At 40.6% G+C, this 17,605-nt stretch overlaps 2 protein-coding genes across 2 annotated transcripts in view; one reads left to right on the forward strand and one right to left on the reverse strand.

Moving 5' to 3' along the window:
• Window positions 1-871: 871 nt before the first annotated feature.
• On the reverse strand, window positions 872-7,713 carry LOC118369263 (C-C chemokine receptor type 6-like). Its single transcript, XM_035753718.2, has 4 exons — window positions 7,432-7,713; window positions 2,835-3,191; window positions 2,300-2,710; window positions 872-2,184 (listed from the first exon to the last, which is right to left on the reverse strand). The coding sequence occupies exons 2-4, from the start codon at window positions 3,180-3,182 to the stop codon at window positions 1,810-1,812; spliced, it is 1,134 nt and encodes a 377-aa protein (XP_035609611.1). The 5' UTR covers window positions 3,183-3,191; window positions 7,432-7,713; the 3' UTR covers window positions 872-1,809.
• Window positions 7,714-12,477: 4,764 nt separating this feature from the next.
• The window catches only part of LOC118368459 (uncharacterized), a 56,121-nt gene continuing 50,993 nt past the window's right edge, over window positions 12,478-17,605 (forward strand). Inside the window, exon 1 of the mRNA XM_035752580.2 lies at window positions 12,478-12,743. Coding sequence (XP_035608473.2) covers window positions 12,742-12,743 — 2 coding nt within the window. The 5' untranslated portion in view covers window positions 12,478-12,741. The remainder of the gene's footprint in view (window positions 12,744-17,605) is intronic.

Genomic DNA, 17,605 nt, shown 5'->3' on the forward strand with positions numbered 1-17,605 from the left:
CGAGCTAAAGGATAGCTGATGACCACCAACCATGGTTAGCTGAATACTAACGTTAGCCAGTAAACTGGCTAGCTTCTGGCTAGCTTCCATATATAATACATATATATATATAATATATAATACACTGTGATAGAATCTATACCTCATATAATACACCATATGATTTCACTGATTGTCATGAAAACCTGAAATCAGCCAAAAATACCCTATTCACAATGAGTATGTATCTGAAGCAGCCTAAGGATGCTGTGGCTGTCTATATGATTAGATTTTGTTGAAGTGTGACATCATTAGAGTTGATTAGATGTTTAAGTGCATTACAGGAGGCGTCTGTGACACAAATACTGTAGACCTCCTATTATGAATTCATTCCAATTATACCACAGTTGTACAGCTGCGTTGTCGTCTCCACTTTTAGCTTCCCTTCCTCCACTCTATCTATGCCTATTGACTCTGCTCATCCTCTAACGCTTTCATGTGGAAACTTAGCCTGAAGTTGTTTTATTTTCTCTTACCCTCTAATTTTGCTCAAACCAAAACTCTCTTTGTTGTTGAAAAGTGTCTTACCTGAAAAGCTTATAAAGATAACAAAAAACAGGATGTTAACAAAATAAAGTGGAAGGTCTTAATGTGTCTTGTAGGGATTATGGGCACAGAGAAGGGAGAGTACTATGCTTGCATTTGTAAATACAGTGTACTGTATTCCAAGGTTCAGGGGAGAGTGGGGTAAGTTTGTAACGGCAGGGTAGTGGGTTCGATTCCCGGGACCACCCATACGTAGAATGTATGCACACATGACTGTAAGTCGCTTTGGATAAAAGCGTCTGCTAAATGGCATATATTATTATTATTATTATTATTGAAGCATTTATTAAATTCAGCAACACTCCGTCAAGGGAAATATAGTATTATTTCTAACAAAGATATCTACATATATTTCAGGATGTTGTGTATGCCTGGAAATAACCTGAATTCATGTAACCAGTACAGTTAAAGATTTGTGCAAAGCTTTCATCAAGGCAAAGGGTGGCTACTTTGAAGAATCTCAAATATAAAATATATGTTAGTTTAACACTTTTTTGGTTACTACATGATTCCATATGTGCTATTTCATAATTGGGATGTCTTCACTTTTATTATACAATGTAGAAATAGTACAAATAAAGAAAAACCCTTGAATGAGTAGCTGTGTCCAAACCTTTGATTGGTACTGTATACATATTTTTTAACAATAACAATACAAAACTTACACATACAAATGGCAACATCACACCTGCTCACACCGCCATCTCCAGCATCACTCTCCACCACATTGCCTCAAACTGCACCATTTTGTATCTCTCCGTAGCCCAAACACACTTTCATTTGGAAAGCTCCCCTTTGGCACCAAATTACTTTTACTGAAAGACTGGTTTATGCAAAACATCCCATGGAACTAGTGAATGCTTATTTGTATTTTAGAGTTATTTTTAAGAGAGATGATATATTTTCTTGACAAATACATTTACTTTAAAGACACATAGTGTCATTGTATTCTATTAGATTGCATCCAGTACATTTTTATTCTATTGTTTTTATGTTTTAGTCATTCTTGGCTATATTTTGACAAAAAGCAGTATCATGCTGTGAAACAAATTGGCATTGATAAGCAAAGAGGAATATTGGTCATTAGAGCAATTTCAATACATAATTATCCGCATCCATGTTACAAATACTATGTACTGTAGCTACAGCATCAATCAAATGCTCATAATAACAGTCACTAATGGACTTCCTGTAGTTGGAGGCAATCTCAACCTACTCCCATCTTCACATGGTGAATGAGGAGCCATTCTCATTGTTGGATCCGTCAGTGGACTTGCGAGCTGGGATATAGAGGTCAGAGGTCATGCGTGAGGAGCGACCCGAGGGGTAGATGTACTTCCTGCCCAGGCACCACAGATCCACCAGGATCTTCTTGAAGTGGTTCCTGAACTTGACCCCGACGAAGGCGTACAGGATGGGGTTGAGGCAGCAGTGGAGGTAGGCCAGGCTCCTGGTGGTGGTGAGGGTGGTGAGGATGACCTTCTCCTCCTCACACTCCCTCTGCTGGAACAGAGCCACTGTGTGGTAGAGCAGGGCCATGTTGTAGGGCAAGTGGCACACGATGAAGACCACAACCACAGCTAGGACCACACGCACTGCCTTAAGTGAGAGAAGAAACAACAAGAAACTTAATTGACCCTATAAGAAACATTGACTGTATTCATACAATGAAACTTTCTAATTCTATGACTGGAACTTTGGTGGATACTGGAACCTTGTGCCTCTGGGTGCTGTGGGCCCTCAGGAGGGTCCAGATGATGCTGGCATAACAGAGGACCATGACCAGGATGGGCAGGAAGAACCCCATGGTCATCTGCAGACTGGGTACCAGCACCTTTATCAGCCGGGCGGTCTTGTTACTTTCAAACTGAGCCTGGCACACAGCTATAGTCTCTCCCAACCGGTTGGTCTCCTCAACCCGCTCGTTGTAGATGACTGTGGGGATAGACAGGGCTATGGCCAGAGCCCAGATGGCTGTGCAGATGAGGCGGCTGTAGATCAGGGTCCGGGAGCGGAGGCCGAAGGAGCGCCTGGCCTGGACGATGGAGATGTAGCGGTCTCCACTGATGCAGGCCAGCAGGAGCATGCCACTGTACAGGTTGATGCTGTAGGCTCCTCGTAGGGCCTTAGAGAATGAACAACATATTCTTATAATTCCATGCAATGTTGACATCTGCCTCTGACTTCACTGTAACATGAACGACATTGAAACATCAGGAGCTTTATTAGGAACTGCATCAAGCCCGTACCTTGCAGACCACTGAGCCCATGCTCCAGTCATGCTGCTCATTGTAGATGATGAGTGGCAGGGTCACGATGAACAGCAGATCTGCCACAGCCACGTTCAGAAGGTACACGTCCGTCATGGTCTTGGCTTTCTTGTAGAAGGCATATGTGACAATCACCAACGCATTGCCACAGAGACCGAATGCACAGATGAAGGAATGAACGTAGGTCTGTATGACTATCTCCATATCACGGTTGAGATTCAGGTTACAGATATATTCTGTTCCACTTTCATCAGGATAACCTTCAGTGTAGTCTTTTGGGTCATAATAATCATATTCATCTATTTGCGTCGCATTATGCACCTCCATGTTTATCACCTGTGGAGAAAAAAATATATTTCTGCAGAAAATAGTAGGCCTTCTATCATGATTTAGTTATTGAATGTCATGATGTACAATCAAGTCCATGACAAAAAGAAAAGATATGAACATCACAGTAACTGTGAACTATTGTCTGTAGCTTCAATGTGACATGTCCTATTTTACACATACAGCAGTGAAAGTGCGGAGTGCAAACCCTATTTACTGAAAAACCAACATGACTGAGAGCTTGACAACATCCGTTGGTTGTGAATGACCCCATTTTCTGTTGTGACCGAGAGTACATCAAGGCACGTGTAGGTGTTTAACAACTGCATTTGTCTGATCTAAAGCACTGATCAAATCCTTATCAGACCCAAGGCTAGAGATACTAAGGCACATTGTACACAGCATCTCACATCTGTTCCCACATCAACACTGATGTGCCTAAAACAGGTCAACATGATGCCAGTGAAGCCTGCTTGCAAGCACATCGAGAATCAGCTCTCCACACGGTATTATCATGACTCTCATGACTTCTGTTTGATAAGAATGATAAACATGACCGAAAAGACAAATTGTGTAAAGCATTTGGTAACTACACTATATTACCCAAGTACTGTAGCTATTTATAATGGATAATAGCTGTAGAGATGTACAGTGACGTACTGTATGAGGAACAATCTGACTACGGTGAGATATTGTCATGCTACCACTCACATGTTACACACGTGCTATGTTAAAAGACACTTCCGTCTTTCACAATACATGTTCCTGTTCCTGTTCCTATTTAGCTTCCCAACCACACTCTGTATCTCACCGACAGCCATTTAAACGCAATTAATTGCAAGATTCTCTGTGCTCAGTGTCACAATAGTGCTGATCCACAGTGTGAAGACATGAATCTCTCAATCATCTAAGAGCGGTTATGAATGAATGTGCTCATAGTGCTCGAGGATTTGCTCGTGCCTTGGAATGTGATGTGATTCATTGCGGATCCTCTCAAGTCAAGTCCAAAGTAGAACAGGTCAAGTCCAAGTCGTGCAAATTTTTTCAAGTCCAGTCTCAATTTTTTTTTAAATACATATTTGTGCAATTATTTGTTCAACTACAAATCTTTGTCTATTTATTATGTCATTGTAAAATATAGACCTTGTAGCAGTGGTAAGGGCCTGTAATCAGCAGAAGGCATGGCAGGTTGAAGTGCTCAGAGTGTAGATTTATTTCCAGGTCTTGGTGATTGTCACGGCTGTTGGAGAGGACCAAAGTGCAGCGTGGTACGTGTTCATACTCTTATTAATGGAACTGAACACTGATTAACAAAACAACAAAGAGAACGAACTAAACTGAAACAGTTGTGTCTGATGCAGACACAAAACAGAAAACAACTACCCACAAACACCAGGGGGAACAGGCTACCTAAGTATGGTTCTCAATCAGAGACAACGAAAGACAGCTGCCTCTGATTGGGAACCATACCAGGCCAAACACATAGAAAACATAGAAAAACAACATAGAATGCCCACCCCCACTCACGCCCCGACCAAACCAAAATAGAGACATAAAAAGGAACTAAGGTCAGGGCGTGGCAGTGATCCAATGGTGAAAGTGTCATATTATACCAAATATACAAGTAGATTTACCAAATATTCACAGATATACACGGGCAATAGCCCAAAATAAATAACCTCTGTGTCAGGCTTAACCTGTCCTATCTGAACAGACACAGGTAGAGGGCAAGACCGCACAGCCTCCCCTTGAGACCGCACAGCCTCTGTCTAACCGAAGCTCAAACAGGGAGCCTACACACACTGAGTGTTCAAAACATTACGAACACCATCCTAATATTTAGTTGCACCCCCTTTTTCCCTTAGAACAGCCTCAATTTGTCAGGGCATGGACTCTACAGTACAAACTGTCAAAAGCGTTCCACAGGGATATATATATATATATAAGCATTCATACACATATATATACATACATACACATACACACTTTTTTAAGAATCCACCTTTATTATTCCTAGCAAAGCCTACCACCCCTCCCCCAATTGGTGTAAACTAGTAAACAATAACACTTAGGCTTCTACCTTCAGTTTATACATACTATACACATTTTACAGACACAATCTTTTTACAATGTATATATTTTGTTTGTTTTTAGTCCGTCCTCTATTTCTGATGTCCATCCAGTTTGATTTCTATTTGTAACTGTGCTATTTCACAACATTTCTGAACCTATATACATTTTACAGACCCCGTATGTTTTACATTGGTTATCTTGTTATTATTAGTCCCACCCTTCAGCTCCATTCAACCCCTCCCATCTATCTCTCAACACCATCCATTTTGGATTTCTAATTTCAATATATTTTTAGACTGTGCTTCAGAAAAGTACCGAACCTTTCTATTCTCATAGCTTCTACAGATTGTAAATTAAAGATACATTTTTTTGCAAAAGTAATTATTATATTATTGATCGATTGACTATGACTTTTCAAATCACCCAGTAATGCTATCTGCAGCGTTAGTTCTAGGTAAATGTTGCAATTCTTCAGTCATTCCTGGAGCTATGACCAAAAAACGAGCTACGTATGGACAATACCAAAATAAATGATCTAATGACTGTACCTCCTCGCAGCAAAATCTGCAGAGCTGGGAAGATTGTATCCCCCATATATATAACATTCTATTGGTTGCAAGAATTTTGTATAATAATTTTTATAAAAACATTTTGAATCAGCGTTGTTTTGCGTGTCAATTCATAAACCATGTGCCATGGAATCAGTACGTCGAAAATCTCTTCCCAACTATTTAGCCATTTATATGGCACAGCTGTCAATTTTTTGGTCCTTAAATTAAATTGGTATATATTTTTATTTATCACAATTTTCTTTAGCCATTTTTGGTCTTCAATGCAGGGCCGACAGACAAGTTCCTTACTTTTTCCCCTTCCACTTGGTAATACTGCAATTAGTCGGTTGCAATTTTGGGTAGAGCAAACATTTCAATATGTCTGTGTTAGCTGACATAACTCCACCAGTCCTATTTATGATATAATTTACAGAAATTATAAAAAAAAAAAATGTTTTATGAATAAGTATATTTGTTGTTTTATTTGTTATGTCTTTTCGGGTGTATTAAACTGAAATTGCAACCAACTTTCTAAGGCTTGTTTAAAAAATAAATAAATAATGGAAAGTGAGCAGTTGTAATCTGAATAAAGGGAAAAAGGCCATTCTTGAACATGGGGTGAGATATTCTTACTAATTTACTAGGGAACCATTTTGGATACAAGTCTAACTTTTGTATAACTGATGCTTTAATATTTAATATTTTCTGCTATCTGAATTCATGTTCGTTATATAAATAGGCCATTTTAATTTTGTCTGGCTTGCCATTTCAAATCAAATGGAATATTTTTTGTTCATATAATTTAAAAAGCAGGTCACTAGGTGTAGGCAAAACCTTAATCAACTAGGTTAATTGTGAAACGACTAAAAAGTTAATCAGGGTGATTTTTCCACAGACAGGTATTTTCCTTTCCATGGTAGCAAGATCTTATATATTTTTTCTAACTTTCTATTAAAATGTATTGGAGTGAGATCATTTCTTTCTTCTGGGATATGTATGTAAATAGTTTGTCTTGATGGTTCACCACCCTCTGGCACACATACACAATCCATGTCCCAATTGTCTGCCTCAAAGCTTAAAAATCCTTCTTTAACCTGTCTCCTCCCCTTCATCTACACAGACTGAAGTGGATCATACAGTAGCTTTCACCTCTATGCCCCTGGACAGTCTATGTAATGGAAAGTCAGCTAACGTTAGCCACCAAGCTAGAATTCATGACATGTCATACATTTTGCAAATTTGTAACATATTGCACGTTTAGCAAATTTTGCGAACATGTAATACAAATTGTTATTTGTAACATGTCATACAAAATGGGTAATGTAAGTCCACAAATTAATATATACCATACAAAACGCAACATATAATGCTAAATGGGGTGTCCCGGATTTACGTGCAGAATAATATGAAATGCTCTGAGACCAGGTTGCAGGCTCAAGGAAGGGAATGTCTGTAGTGTGTCAGTGTATGAGTCAGCGAACAGGTGTTGTGCATGTGTGTGTGAGAAATAACACTATTTTGGTTCGTCAAAGGTTTTACAAGCCCCATTCATTACTAGACATTATTTCCGATGTAACTAAGAACCAGTTTATTTCAAATACTCTTCATAAGTTATCAGTACATACCTGTAGACAAGCCCTTGAGAGGACAGGTTGCTGAGATACAAAACAGTTGATGAAAAATGTTCTGGTCAGGTTAAGCCCAAAATGTAGCCTTCTAAATCAAATCAGGCAAAGCCTGGTCAATCTTGTAAGCTAGGATGCCCAGATATATTAACTTGATTTGAGAGTACTCCTGTTAGGCTATTGTCTCGGATATCCCAGACATTGGAGCAATGTATGCTAGCGTTGGTATATTACCTGATGCAACGGTCTGTGTACAGAGACTAGTTTGGCTACCTTATGATCTCTGCAGACAGAAGTCACTGTGTGTGGGGGTCAGGATCGAGAGGTTCAGTGTGGTTGGCTGTGTCTCTCCTGGGAGGTGGAAACCTCACGGTGTCACAGCTACTAGCTTCTACACAGATGATCTTATCTCTGCTTATCTGTTCTCTCTTTTTTGATCTCATGCCTGCATATCTACATCTCGCCTGTGTTCAAAGACACATGCCTACACACACCCACTGACATCTTCATATTCAAATCAAACTTTCAATTGGTAGTTTGAGCATTTTCAGGTGCACATGAACATGAATTGACATTTGAATTGACATACATTAACCCTTAGGCCCAACATTCTAGGCATAAGGTCTGAAAGGATATGATGGGAAAAGGCACTGCGACAATAGCTCCATCTTGCCCTCTGACAGGCTCAATAGAGTTTTTACCACCTTGCTTGTACTAATAGTACTAACCTCTTAGATGTTCAGTCGTCTATTTGGGAGATTTTGAGTGGTTCTGGACCGGTTCTGACTGATATTTCGGTGTGCAATGCACTCTGTGAACTTCATAGGGTCCAGTGCCTTACAGCAGTGGATCTCAAACCTCTTCTCAGGGAACCCCAGATGTTTCACAATGTTGTTGTTGTAGCCCTGAAGTAGCTCAACTGATTCACATAGTCAAGGGCTTGACTAATTGAATTATGTGCTATCTGTGGAATAAATCAAATACATGAAATATCTGGGGGTCGTTGAGTAAAGGTTTGAGAACCACCGCCTAATAGTGCCAGAAGAACTCATCTGTCTGCACTCCGCTACCACTCTGTCTGCAGAGCAGACTTGAAGTGTCAGGTTTCACAGCCATAGGGAGCGATGTGTCCAGTGGCGACCTGTAATTCAGGGCAGGTGGGGCAGAGCCCCACTTGTCTTGAGCCCCACATTTTTAGCAATAAATAAATATATATATAAATATACATATATTTATTTTTTGGGGCTTCCCTGTTTTACATGTTATTTTGGCATTATTACGTGTCACATATCAGTTTGCAGACAATGTAAAGAAAATATATATATATCATTGTTAATAAAGCCGCATACAAACATGGTCTCGTTTTTGTTTTATTGAGTAAGGCAGCTCCAAAATGCAGGTGTTTCAGCCCAACTCAGTGCTTTCTATGTTGGTGGGACGAGCCAGCAAAAAATAGGAGCATTGCGCCGTGATTGGCTCAATGTTCTGTCACTCATGGGAACACTAAGTTGCCACCAAGTTTACATCCTTAGTAAAGATGGGCATCCAAAATGTCCACCCTTTGGATCCTGCCATAGAGTAATATTACAAGTGCCCTTCCAAGAAGGCTCAAGGTCATTGACCACAGATAACATGACGTAAAATCAATTTATACGTACAGTAGCTTTGATTGGACTGATCATGTCAACATCTTACTTTCAAAGTCTTAGCTTGCAGTCATCATCATGAATCAAGTTGACAATCTCCTGGGAAATCCTTTTTAATCCTTGTCATATGAAGAGAAATAATAAAGAGGAATTATATATAAAACGTATCGGTGCTCATCGGCCATTGGACATAAAGATTACACAACAAGTTGGAAATCGCAAATTCAACAATGAGTCATTTGGAAGGAGTCAGTGACTAACTGCAAGCATTGCAAAGCAACCAGTAGCATGCTATTCAATGGAGTGGCTGTGTTTTTTTTCTTCGGAGTTCCCACCATAAATCCAGGGAATGTGTGGTGGCATTTTTCTGCTTTACCAAATGAGGAGAGTTACAAACTACACACCAGTCAGAGTTATACTTAAATTACATCTTTAATAATAATAATAGTTTTGCAATAGCCTTTTTTTACTTTCAATGATGCGCTATCTCTAATGAACCATTGAAACGTGACTACAGAAAAATAAAAAATATATTTTATAGCCAAGATACACCCCTCTCAACTTATATGACGAACCACAGATCTTAGGAACTCTTCACAAAGGGCTGTTTACTTGAGAAAGGAGTATCCCTTAGCCAGATAGCATTCACTATAAATTAGGACCACCCTCATGTTTAAGTGAGCATATCACAAGCCAAGGTGAGTCCAAAAATGTATTGTATGCTGCTGCATAAAATATGCAAGGGAGATATGTGTACTGTAGCTAAGAAAGCAATACTAAGTGTATGTATTATTATTATTATGTTGTGTAGTAAGCTGTTTGTAGCACATGTGCCTCACCCTAATAATTTGGTCTATTTTCACCTCCTAATTTCACTTAACGTTACTGTTCTGACTCTGTGGTGCTGCACATGTACTGTAGTCTATAACCTGTTTTTGAGAAATGTCATCATCTAATATTGTAAGAGATTTTATTCAAATCAAATCAAATGTATTTATATAGCCCTTCATACATCAGCTGATATCTCAAAGTGATGTACAGAAACCCAGCCTAAAAACCCAAACAGCAAGCAATGCAGTTGTAGAAGCACGGTGGCTAGAAAAAAAAACTCCCTAGAAAAAACTCCCTAGAAAGGCCAAAACCCAGGAAGAAACCTAGAGAGGAACCAGGCTACCAGGAACCAGGTGGCCAGTCCTCTTCTGGCTGTGCCGGGTGGAGATTGTAACAGAACATGGCCAAGATGTTCAAATGTTCATAAATGACCAGCATGGTCAAATAATAATAATCACAGGCAGAACAGTTGAAATTGGAGCAGCAGCACGGCCAGGTGGACTGGGGACAGCAAGGAGTCATCATGTCAGGTAGTCCTGAGGCATGGTCCTAGGGCTCAGGTCCTCCGAGAGAGAGAAAGAAAGAGAGAAAGAGAGAATTAGAGAGAGCATACTTAAATTCACACAGGACACTGTATAGGACATGAGAAGTACTCCAGATATAACAAACTGACCCTAGCCCCCCGACACATAAACTACTGCAGCATAAATACTGGAGGCTGAGACAGGAGGGGTCAGGAGACACTGTGGCTCCATCCGAGTACTCCCCCGGACAGGGCCAAACAGGAAGGATATAACCCCACCCACTTTGCCAAAGCACAGCCCCCACACCACTAGAGGGATATCTTCAACCACCAATTTACCATCCGGAGACAAGGCCGAGTATAGCCCACAAAGTTCTCCGCCACGGCACAACCCAAGGGGGCGCGCCAACCCACAAAGCTGTCTGCTTATATGCCCCCATTATTTATCCTACGGTTCTGACTTGGTGTACAGGGAAAAAACTGTAAGAGCAGCCCATGTTCTGCATTCGGTCGCTGTACATTTCAAAAGTGCTGTAGATCGCTCATTAATGTCTTAATCTAAATTACGGAATGCCTCTTATCTGCTCATCGTTCCCTTATGCCATAGTTTGTACATCTCAATTGTCCGTAGAAACCACATTTGTTTATGCAAGTCAGCCATGTCAGCTTTGTTTTTAAAAAAAGGCACTAAACAAGGCTGAATTAATTGTTTCGCTGCCAGACAAGGTTCCGCTGATAGCCAGGTGTAGCAGTGGTAAGGATTCACTCCATTGTGCTGGAAGGAAAGCTCTGCTGTTGGGGACAGTTTTATGTAGGCCCTAACAGCTTGTGGGCACCGCTTGTCGCCGTTATAGTGCAATTAATGTATTGTTTAGTGTTGTGTTGTGTAGTGTCTTTGCTGGCATGCATCTAAAACAAATATGGGAACTTTGCCCCACCAAGATTTACATGCTAAAATCGCCACTGGATGTGTCACATTTTCTGGCCTATCCAGATAAATAATTGACTTCCTCCGCCTCTGAGCGACAGAGCCGAGGCAGGGAGATGGCATTTTAAATCCTCCCCTAAAGTGAATATGGTTGGGGGTAGAGGTCAATTTGGATTGTTTCATGCCATTGTAGTTCCTGTGGAAACTGGTCCTCTGGTTCTTCCAGATCTCAATTGTATTCTGCCATGTGAATAAATATATCAATTTGATCTTGAACATTCCAAATATGGCCAGCAGGGAGGGCCAACATGCAGAAAATGCAACTATTGAGAAAGGTTTTGCCCAGTAATTTGGCTATTATGCCACAAAATGCCCACTTAACACAGTTTGGATGTATATAGCATAGCCTACATTTTTATGTGAGACACAAAGTATACCATTTTTTTCTTGTCCAAATCAAACACCCTTTATAACTGAAATATTTTGGTATTGTATTGGCATAGGCCTACAAGTAAAGGACAAAAGGCTTTGGACAAAAAAGTTTTGCCTACTATTTGCAATATTGTCAGATATGTGGATACAGCTCTGCTTGAGCAATGTATGATTCATGTACGAAAATGAATCATCATAATTATTTTTGGTTTTGTATACAATGACGTATATATACATCATTGGTTATCACTGTGACAAATATGAGCACCCTTTAACTGTAGCTGCGGGTGGCTCTGAAAGTGAACAAAAGAAAGGCTACCTGTGTGCTGGAACCCTTTTCGAAACCGGAAGACGACACTCCGCAGTTTGGGAGTTAAGAGATTTAGGAGTTCCACTGAGACAGACTTTAATCACCTGCGCTCCCTGCGCATTTGCAAATGCGCTCTTGACCACTTGGCATGCGTTTTAAAAAAAATCTTGCTATAGCTTGCAAGTAGTCTGCGTGGATCGGTTCCATCAACTTTTTGGGTTTCTTATTTCGATTTCTGTATAATATTTTCAATTCAATGTATTATCGATTTAATTGAAAAGCATAATTTCGGGCAACCATGAGTAAATCTGGAACATTTAAAATAAATAATTTGTTTCATAAAACAAAGTCTCTGGATAAAGTAAACAAGGACGGAGGAAATAATACATTTATAGATGCAACTTCATATGTAGATGGAGAGCCTTCAAGCCCTTTACGGTCGAGTCGCGGACTTGTCAGCCCCAAAGATGGAACGTTTCCCGGTGATATTCTACCTACAAGCCCGCCGAGCGAGGAGAAAAAGAAGAAGAAACGGTTCCTGTCCTTTAAACTCAAGAAGAAACGCTCCAAGGACTCAGGGAGCATCGACGACCCATTGTTCTGTACCGGTGCCGACGAGCTCGACAGCTTCAGCAGTAACATGTAAATTATAATCTTTATGAAAATGTGTGGGGACTGGGGTCGGCCTATTATCACCTTGATTTGTTGAACAGGCTACACTGTTTATGTAGGTAGCCTAGCTCTCGCACTTAAAGGTAAGACATAAAATAGATAGGCAAACCTATCCTTATTTACCCCAATGAGTCATGCCATTATGACAGAATGGATGACATATCTTACCCTGCAGTGCTACCTCTATTGATACCTGTCAGTGCCAGCTTGGTGCACAAATGTAGGCCACAATTTAGGCTATGATACAGGTAGGCCTACCTCAGGCAGAGTAATACTTCTGACAACAAATCAAATTGACTGATTTTAACAGTATGATTATTTGCCTTAAAGCTCACCTCCATATTCAATAATAGGGGATTGTATTGAAAAACAGGCTATTTGCAATAAGAGATGTGATTAAGAATATATTTAATCAATAAGGCCTGAGATGGTGTAGTATATGGCCAATATACCAAGGCTAAGGGCTGTTCTTAAGCACGACGCAACGTAGAGTGCCTGGATACAGCCCCTAGCCGTGGTATAATGGCCATATTCCACAAACCCCTGAGGTGCCGTATTGCTATTATAAACTGGTTAACAACTTAATTAAAAATAAATGTTTTGTCATACCTTTGGTATACGGTCTGATATACCACAGCTGTCAGTCAATCAGCATTCAGGGCTCAAACCACCCAGTTTAGAATATGTTTTAAATCCCTGCATAGTTGTCACAGATCCTCTATTGACTGACTGTCTTGTATGGGGTGCAATTATTATAAGAACTGGCTACTTTAATGTATAAATGCATCATAATCTGCAGTGTTACAACAGCTATTGTGTGTGTGTGTGTGTGTGTGTGTGTGTGTGTGTGTGTGTGTGTGTGTGTGTGTGTGTGTGTGTGTGTGTGTGTGTGTGTGTGTGTGTGTGTGTGTGTGTGTGTTGCGTTGGTTAGCAATGTTGTTGGGATTGGCTACTGGATTTCAACAGAAATGGGCCTATCTGATATGATGCGCTGGATAAAGCATGAATTCTTGCCAACTGCTTAATTTTGACACAAAACAATGAGTCATGAGGAGTTGGCAAGATAGCACAAGCATATCTGGGATCAGGCCAGGTAATCTGCAGTTAGGGTTTAATTCTCCACCTGCACTCTCCCATTTGTACTCTCATAAAGATAAAGTGAGCTCCTCAAATACTTACTGTATGTGCATACTATAGTATAATAGATTACAGTCCCAGTTAATCCTGTATTTCAGTCAGGCCTACAATACATAACAACTCTATGGTATTCCAGGTAACACTATAGCTAATACTGTGACAAACCACCACTAGACCAGACATATGTTTCTCAAGTTAAACTCATTCCTCCAATTATGGTCTCACGTGTATTACTGCACTTGAGGTGTTTGTCGACTGAATGCGTTTTTGATGTATTCATGTCGTTCTAAACGCAAAGCAGAGTGTATCTTTTCCCTTGTGGCAGTTTGCATAGGTAAACTAGTGAGGTGTCGAGTTCCTGCTCACCTAGTCTGGTCTTGCTCAGGTTTTGGTCACTGTTTGAAGGGAGACAAGTTTGATCTGAAGTTTGGGTCGTGATCGACATCCTTCCATCTGCAACGTAATGGGGAATTTACCAGCAAGCAGCAGTATAACAATGGGAAAGGCAATAACAAGGTGTGAGAAGGGTAACGGGGTAAATTAGGTGAACATTTAAATGGGAAGCTTATGTTAACCCAGGGTTATCCAACCATCTTCCTGGAGAGCCATCCTCCTGTAGGTTTTTACTCCAACCCTGGTTGTAGATATCCTGATTCAGTTTATCCTCCAGCTAATGAGAATCAGTTAGATTCACTCCATCATGCTAGATTAGGGTTGGAGTGAAAAACCTAGAAGACAGTATCTCTCAAGGAACAGGGTTGGATAGCCCTGTGTTAAACTGTGTTTTATTGTTTGTTTGCTCTTAAATGGTTTGGATGGATTTAAGTGTCCAGTCTGTCATTTTTAACAGTCTGGATGGGGTTGAGGAAATGTGTCTCAATGTGTTTTGAAGCCATACATGGTTTATCACGTCATGGCGGTTATTTCATGATTATGCCATCCTTAAGGCGGCGGTAATGTTTTCGGGTAAAGTGTGACCGACACAACGTGGAGTGCCACACCTTTAGCCGTGGTATATCGGCCATATATCACAAACCCAGAGGAGCCTTATTGCTATTATTAACATGTTACAAACGTAATTAGAGCAGTACAAATACCCGTGGTATACGGTCTGATATACCACAGCTTTCATGGAATCAGCATTCAGGGCAGGAACCATTGAACACGAACAGCAGATAGTCACTGTCACACTTGCATCTATGCAACCTGGATGTCTGTGTTACTATGTGGTGTAAATACTATTACTTTCAGAAAGCTATAGACTCTCCTCATGGCTATGCAAGTGTACTGCACATGTTTTCCATTATAAACCAAACTCCATAGCACACCCCAACAACTCTCCCTACTAGATGATGACAGTCAACCATAACCTAACTGGGTTCCACTGTCAGACAGATACATTAGAAACCCTTATGGTGGGACTCTCACGAACGTGGTGCTTTCCAGTGTAACTGGCCTGGCAAGTGTGCATGCGTTAATTCAGAGAAAGTGTTGTTTCCTTATACACGTTTGATGTTTTAGCATTGAACTTTGACTAGTGACTAATCCGGTGTGATGATGATGATGATGTAGTGTGGATCATGTATTAGGCTGCGGAGGTGGCCTGGCCAGCCTTACATCATATTTGAATAGTGGATCAGAAACCTGTTGCACCCGTAGGACCATGCAGTGCAATCCTATCAACTTGAGCTCAGTGATCCCTGCAGGCCAGCCAGGGAGGAATATGACTCACGCGCACAAACGCAGGCACGCACGCACTCGTTCAGCAAATTACATTTGAGACAGAAGACGTTTTCAGAGTCCCCGTAAATGTACACTAACAGATCCTATCTGTTCTTGAGGTTAGAGGAGAGCCGCTGTAACTTTTCATCGCAATGCCGCAGTGACATCACCAGTTTGTGACTGTCATCACAGACTGTCAGGTGGACTTACGTTCTGTCCTGTGTTTGTTTGTTCATCGTAGGTCAAAGAAACACAGACCATTCAGTTTACGTACAGTAACATAGCTTTGTTCAGATATGTTTTCAGAGATATGCTTTAAAAATCCTAAACCTTCTACCGTACTCTGTCAACAACACCCCTATACAAACAAACCTATTTATAGCACCCTAGTACTGTTCTCTATTCTCAATCATCAGGTATAGGTGTCACAATAATTTTTTCTCCACTTTGAATGGCACTTGGGCTCAAAACAGTTGTCAATGCAAGGTTTCAAATGGTCCTCAGCTGAAATTCTATACAAGGCAGTTATAGGAACGGGATGTGTAATGATTTTGGATTGTAGCCCAGTTGCCAGACCGAAAGCCAGAAAGGTATAGCTCGTGGCTCCAGCATGCTTGAATGTATGGTTTTGGATTACCAAAGACATGTCACATACTATACCAGTGCACTGTGACACAGGCCCTCATGCATCCACCCAAATGTTAGCATCATTAACTTAATAATCCATGCCCTTCAGTGGTTCCACTATCATTTCTTCAACAAAACAAGCACCCTTTCATTTTTCTGCCCACCCATACTGGAATTATACGACCGAACACCAATCCAAAACAGAGTGCCACACGCTCATAATGTTGAATAGTGGGAAGGGATGTATCTGTTTTAGATGTGACCCATATAGTCCGTTTGCACAGTTTGACCAAACATTCACGGCCTTACAGCTTAGATAAGTGATCTGCTTATCATACTATAGAACTGATGGATTGCTTTCAGTAATGTACTGTAAATGGTGCCTTGTGACAAAAAGGGGACACTCTGATTGTGGTGCAGTTGCTTTCTTTCTGTGCTTTGTGAGTTTTGAGTTACGGCATCTTGTTTATGTCCCTGTCTTTTATATTTCCAAGCCTGCGGCTAATTGGGATTGAACCAGTACTGCACTGTGTATCCCAGTTGAAGTGTTGGACAGACATGCTCCCCCAGCATGCCTGCTTCACTGACACAATGGCAGTATATCAAAGCTTCTGGTTATGAGCGATGTTCCCTCAAGTTGTTTTGGCACTGAGCAAATTTCAGGTCTTCTGAGCGCAAACTCGAACGTTGTGAATATTCTATGCAACTTCCAGCGTGCGTTTAGTGTGAACACTGATGCTGTACCCACTTTAAGATACAGTTTCAGACAGTGGTCAAGTAGGCTACTGTGGATGATTATAATGTAGGTCTACCAGAGTGCCCTAAAGTACCAACAAAAACAATGGAGAAAATGCATCCCATAACATGGAAATAGCCGTTCTATCATTCAGCCTACAGTAGAAGCCAATGTGTGGTGTTAAATGTAGGCCTACATTCCATGAGACTTTTGAAAAAAAAACAACATGCAGGGCTTGACATGAACCTGTTTATCCACTTGTCCTTCAGACAAGGAGGTGACTAGAAGATGTGTGTTGTTTGATGCAAGAAACCACTTTACAAAATAAAATGCATTATTATTCCCATACCATTATAACAGAGAATCAGACCAATTATGCTGCCCTCTGGCTGTTGGCTATTTAGTTTATTCAAGCCTGTCTCATAATACAACACTGCCCCTTTAAGACAAAAAAAAGCTCTTTACCTGACTTGTTTTTCAAAAATGGCTAGAAATGCACATGTTTTGTGCTCCTGTAGGAAGCATTCCCTCCGCCATTGCTGACTACAAAGGATCTATAACTGGGCTAAAAACTCTCTTAACTAGCAAAGGATATGAGCAAATGTGCACA

Source organism: Oncorhynchus keta, chromosome 35 (assembly GCF_023373465.1).
Source record: "Oncorhynchus keta strain PuntledgeMale-10-30-2019 chromosome 35, Oket_V2, whole genome shotgun sequence".
NCBI lineage: Eukaryota > Metazoa > Chordata > Actinopteri > Salmoniformes > Salmonidae > Oncorhynchus > Oncorhynchus keta.

Coding starts and splice junctions, on each gene's coding strand:
- LOC118369263 (XM_035753718.2), bottom strand. CDS start 3,182: ATGGAGGTGCATAATGCGACGCAAATAGATGAATATGATTATTATGAC. Junction 2,711..2,834: donor TGGGCTCAGTGGTCTGCAAG/GTACGGGCTTGA, acceptor TCATTCTCTAAG/GCCCTACGAGGAGCCTACAG. Junction 2,185..2,299: donor ACAGCACCCAGAGGCACAAG/GTTCCAGTATCC, acceptor CTCTCACTTAAG/GCAGTGCGTGTGGTCCTAGC.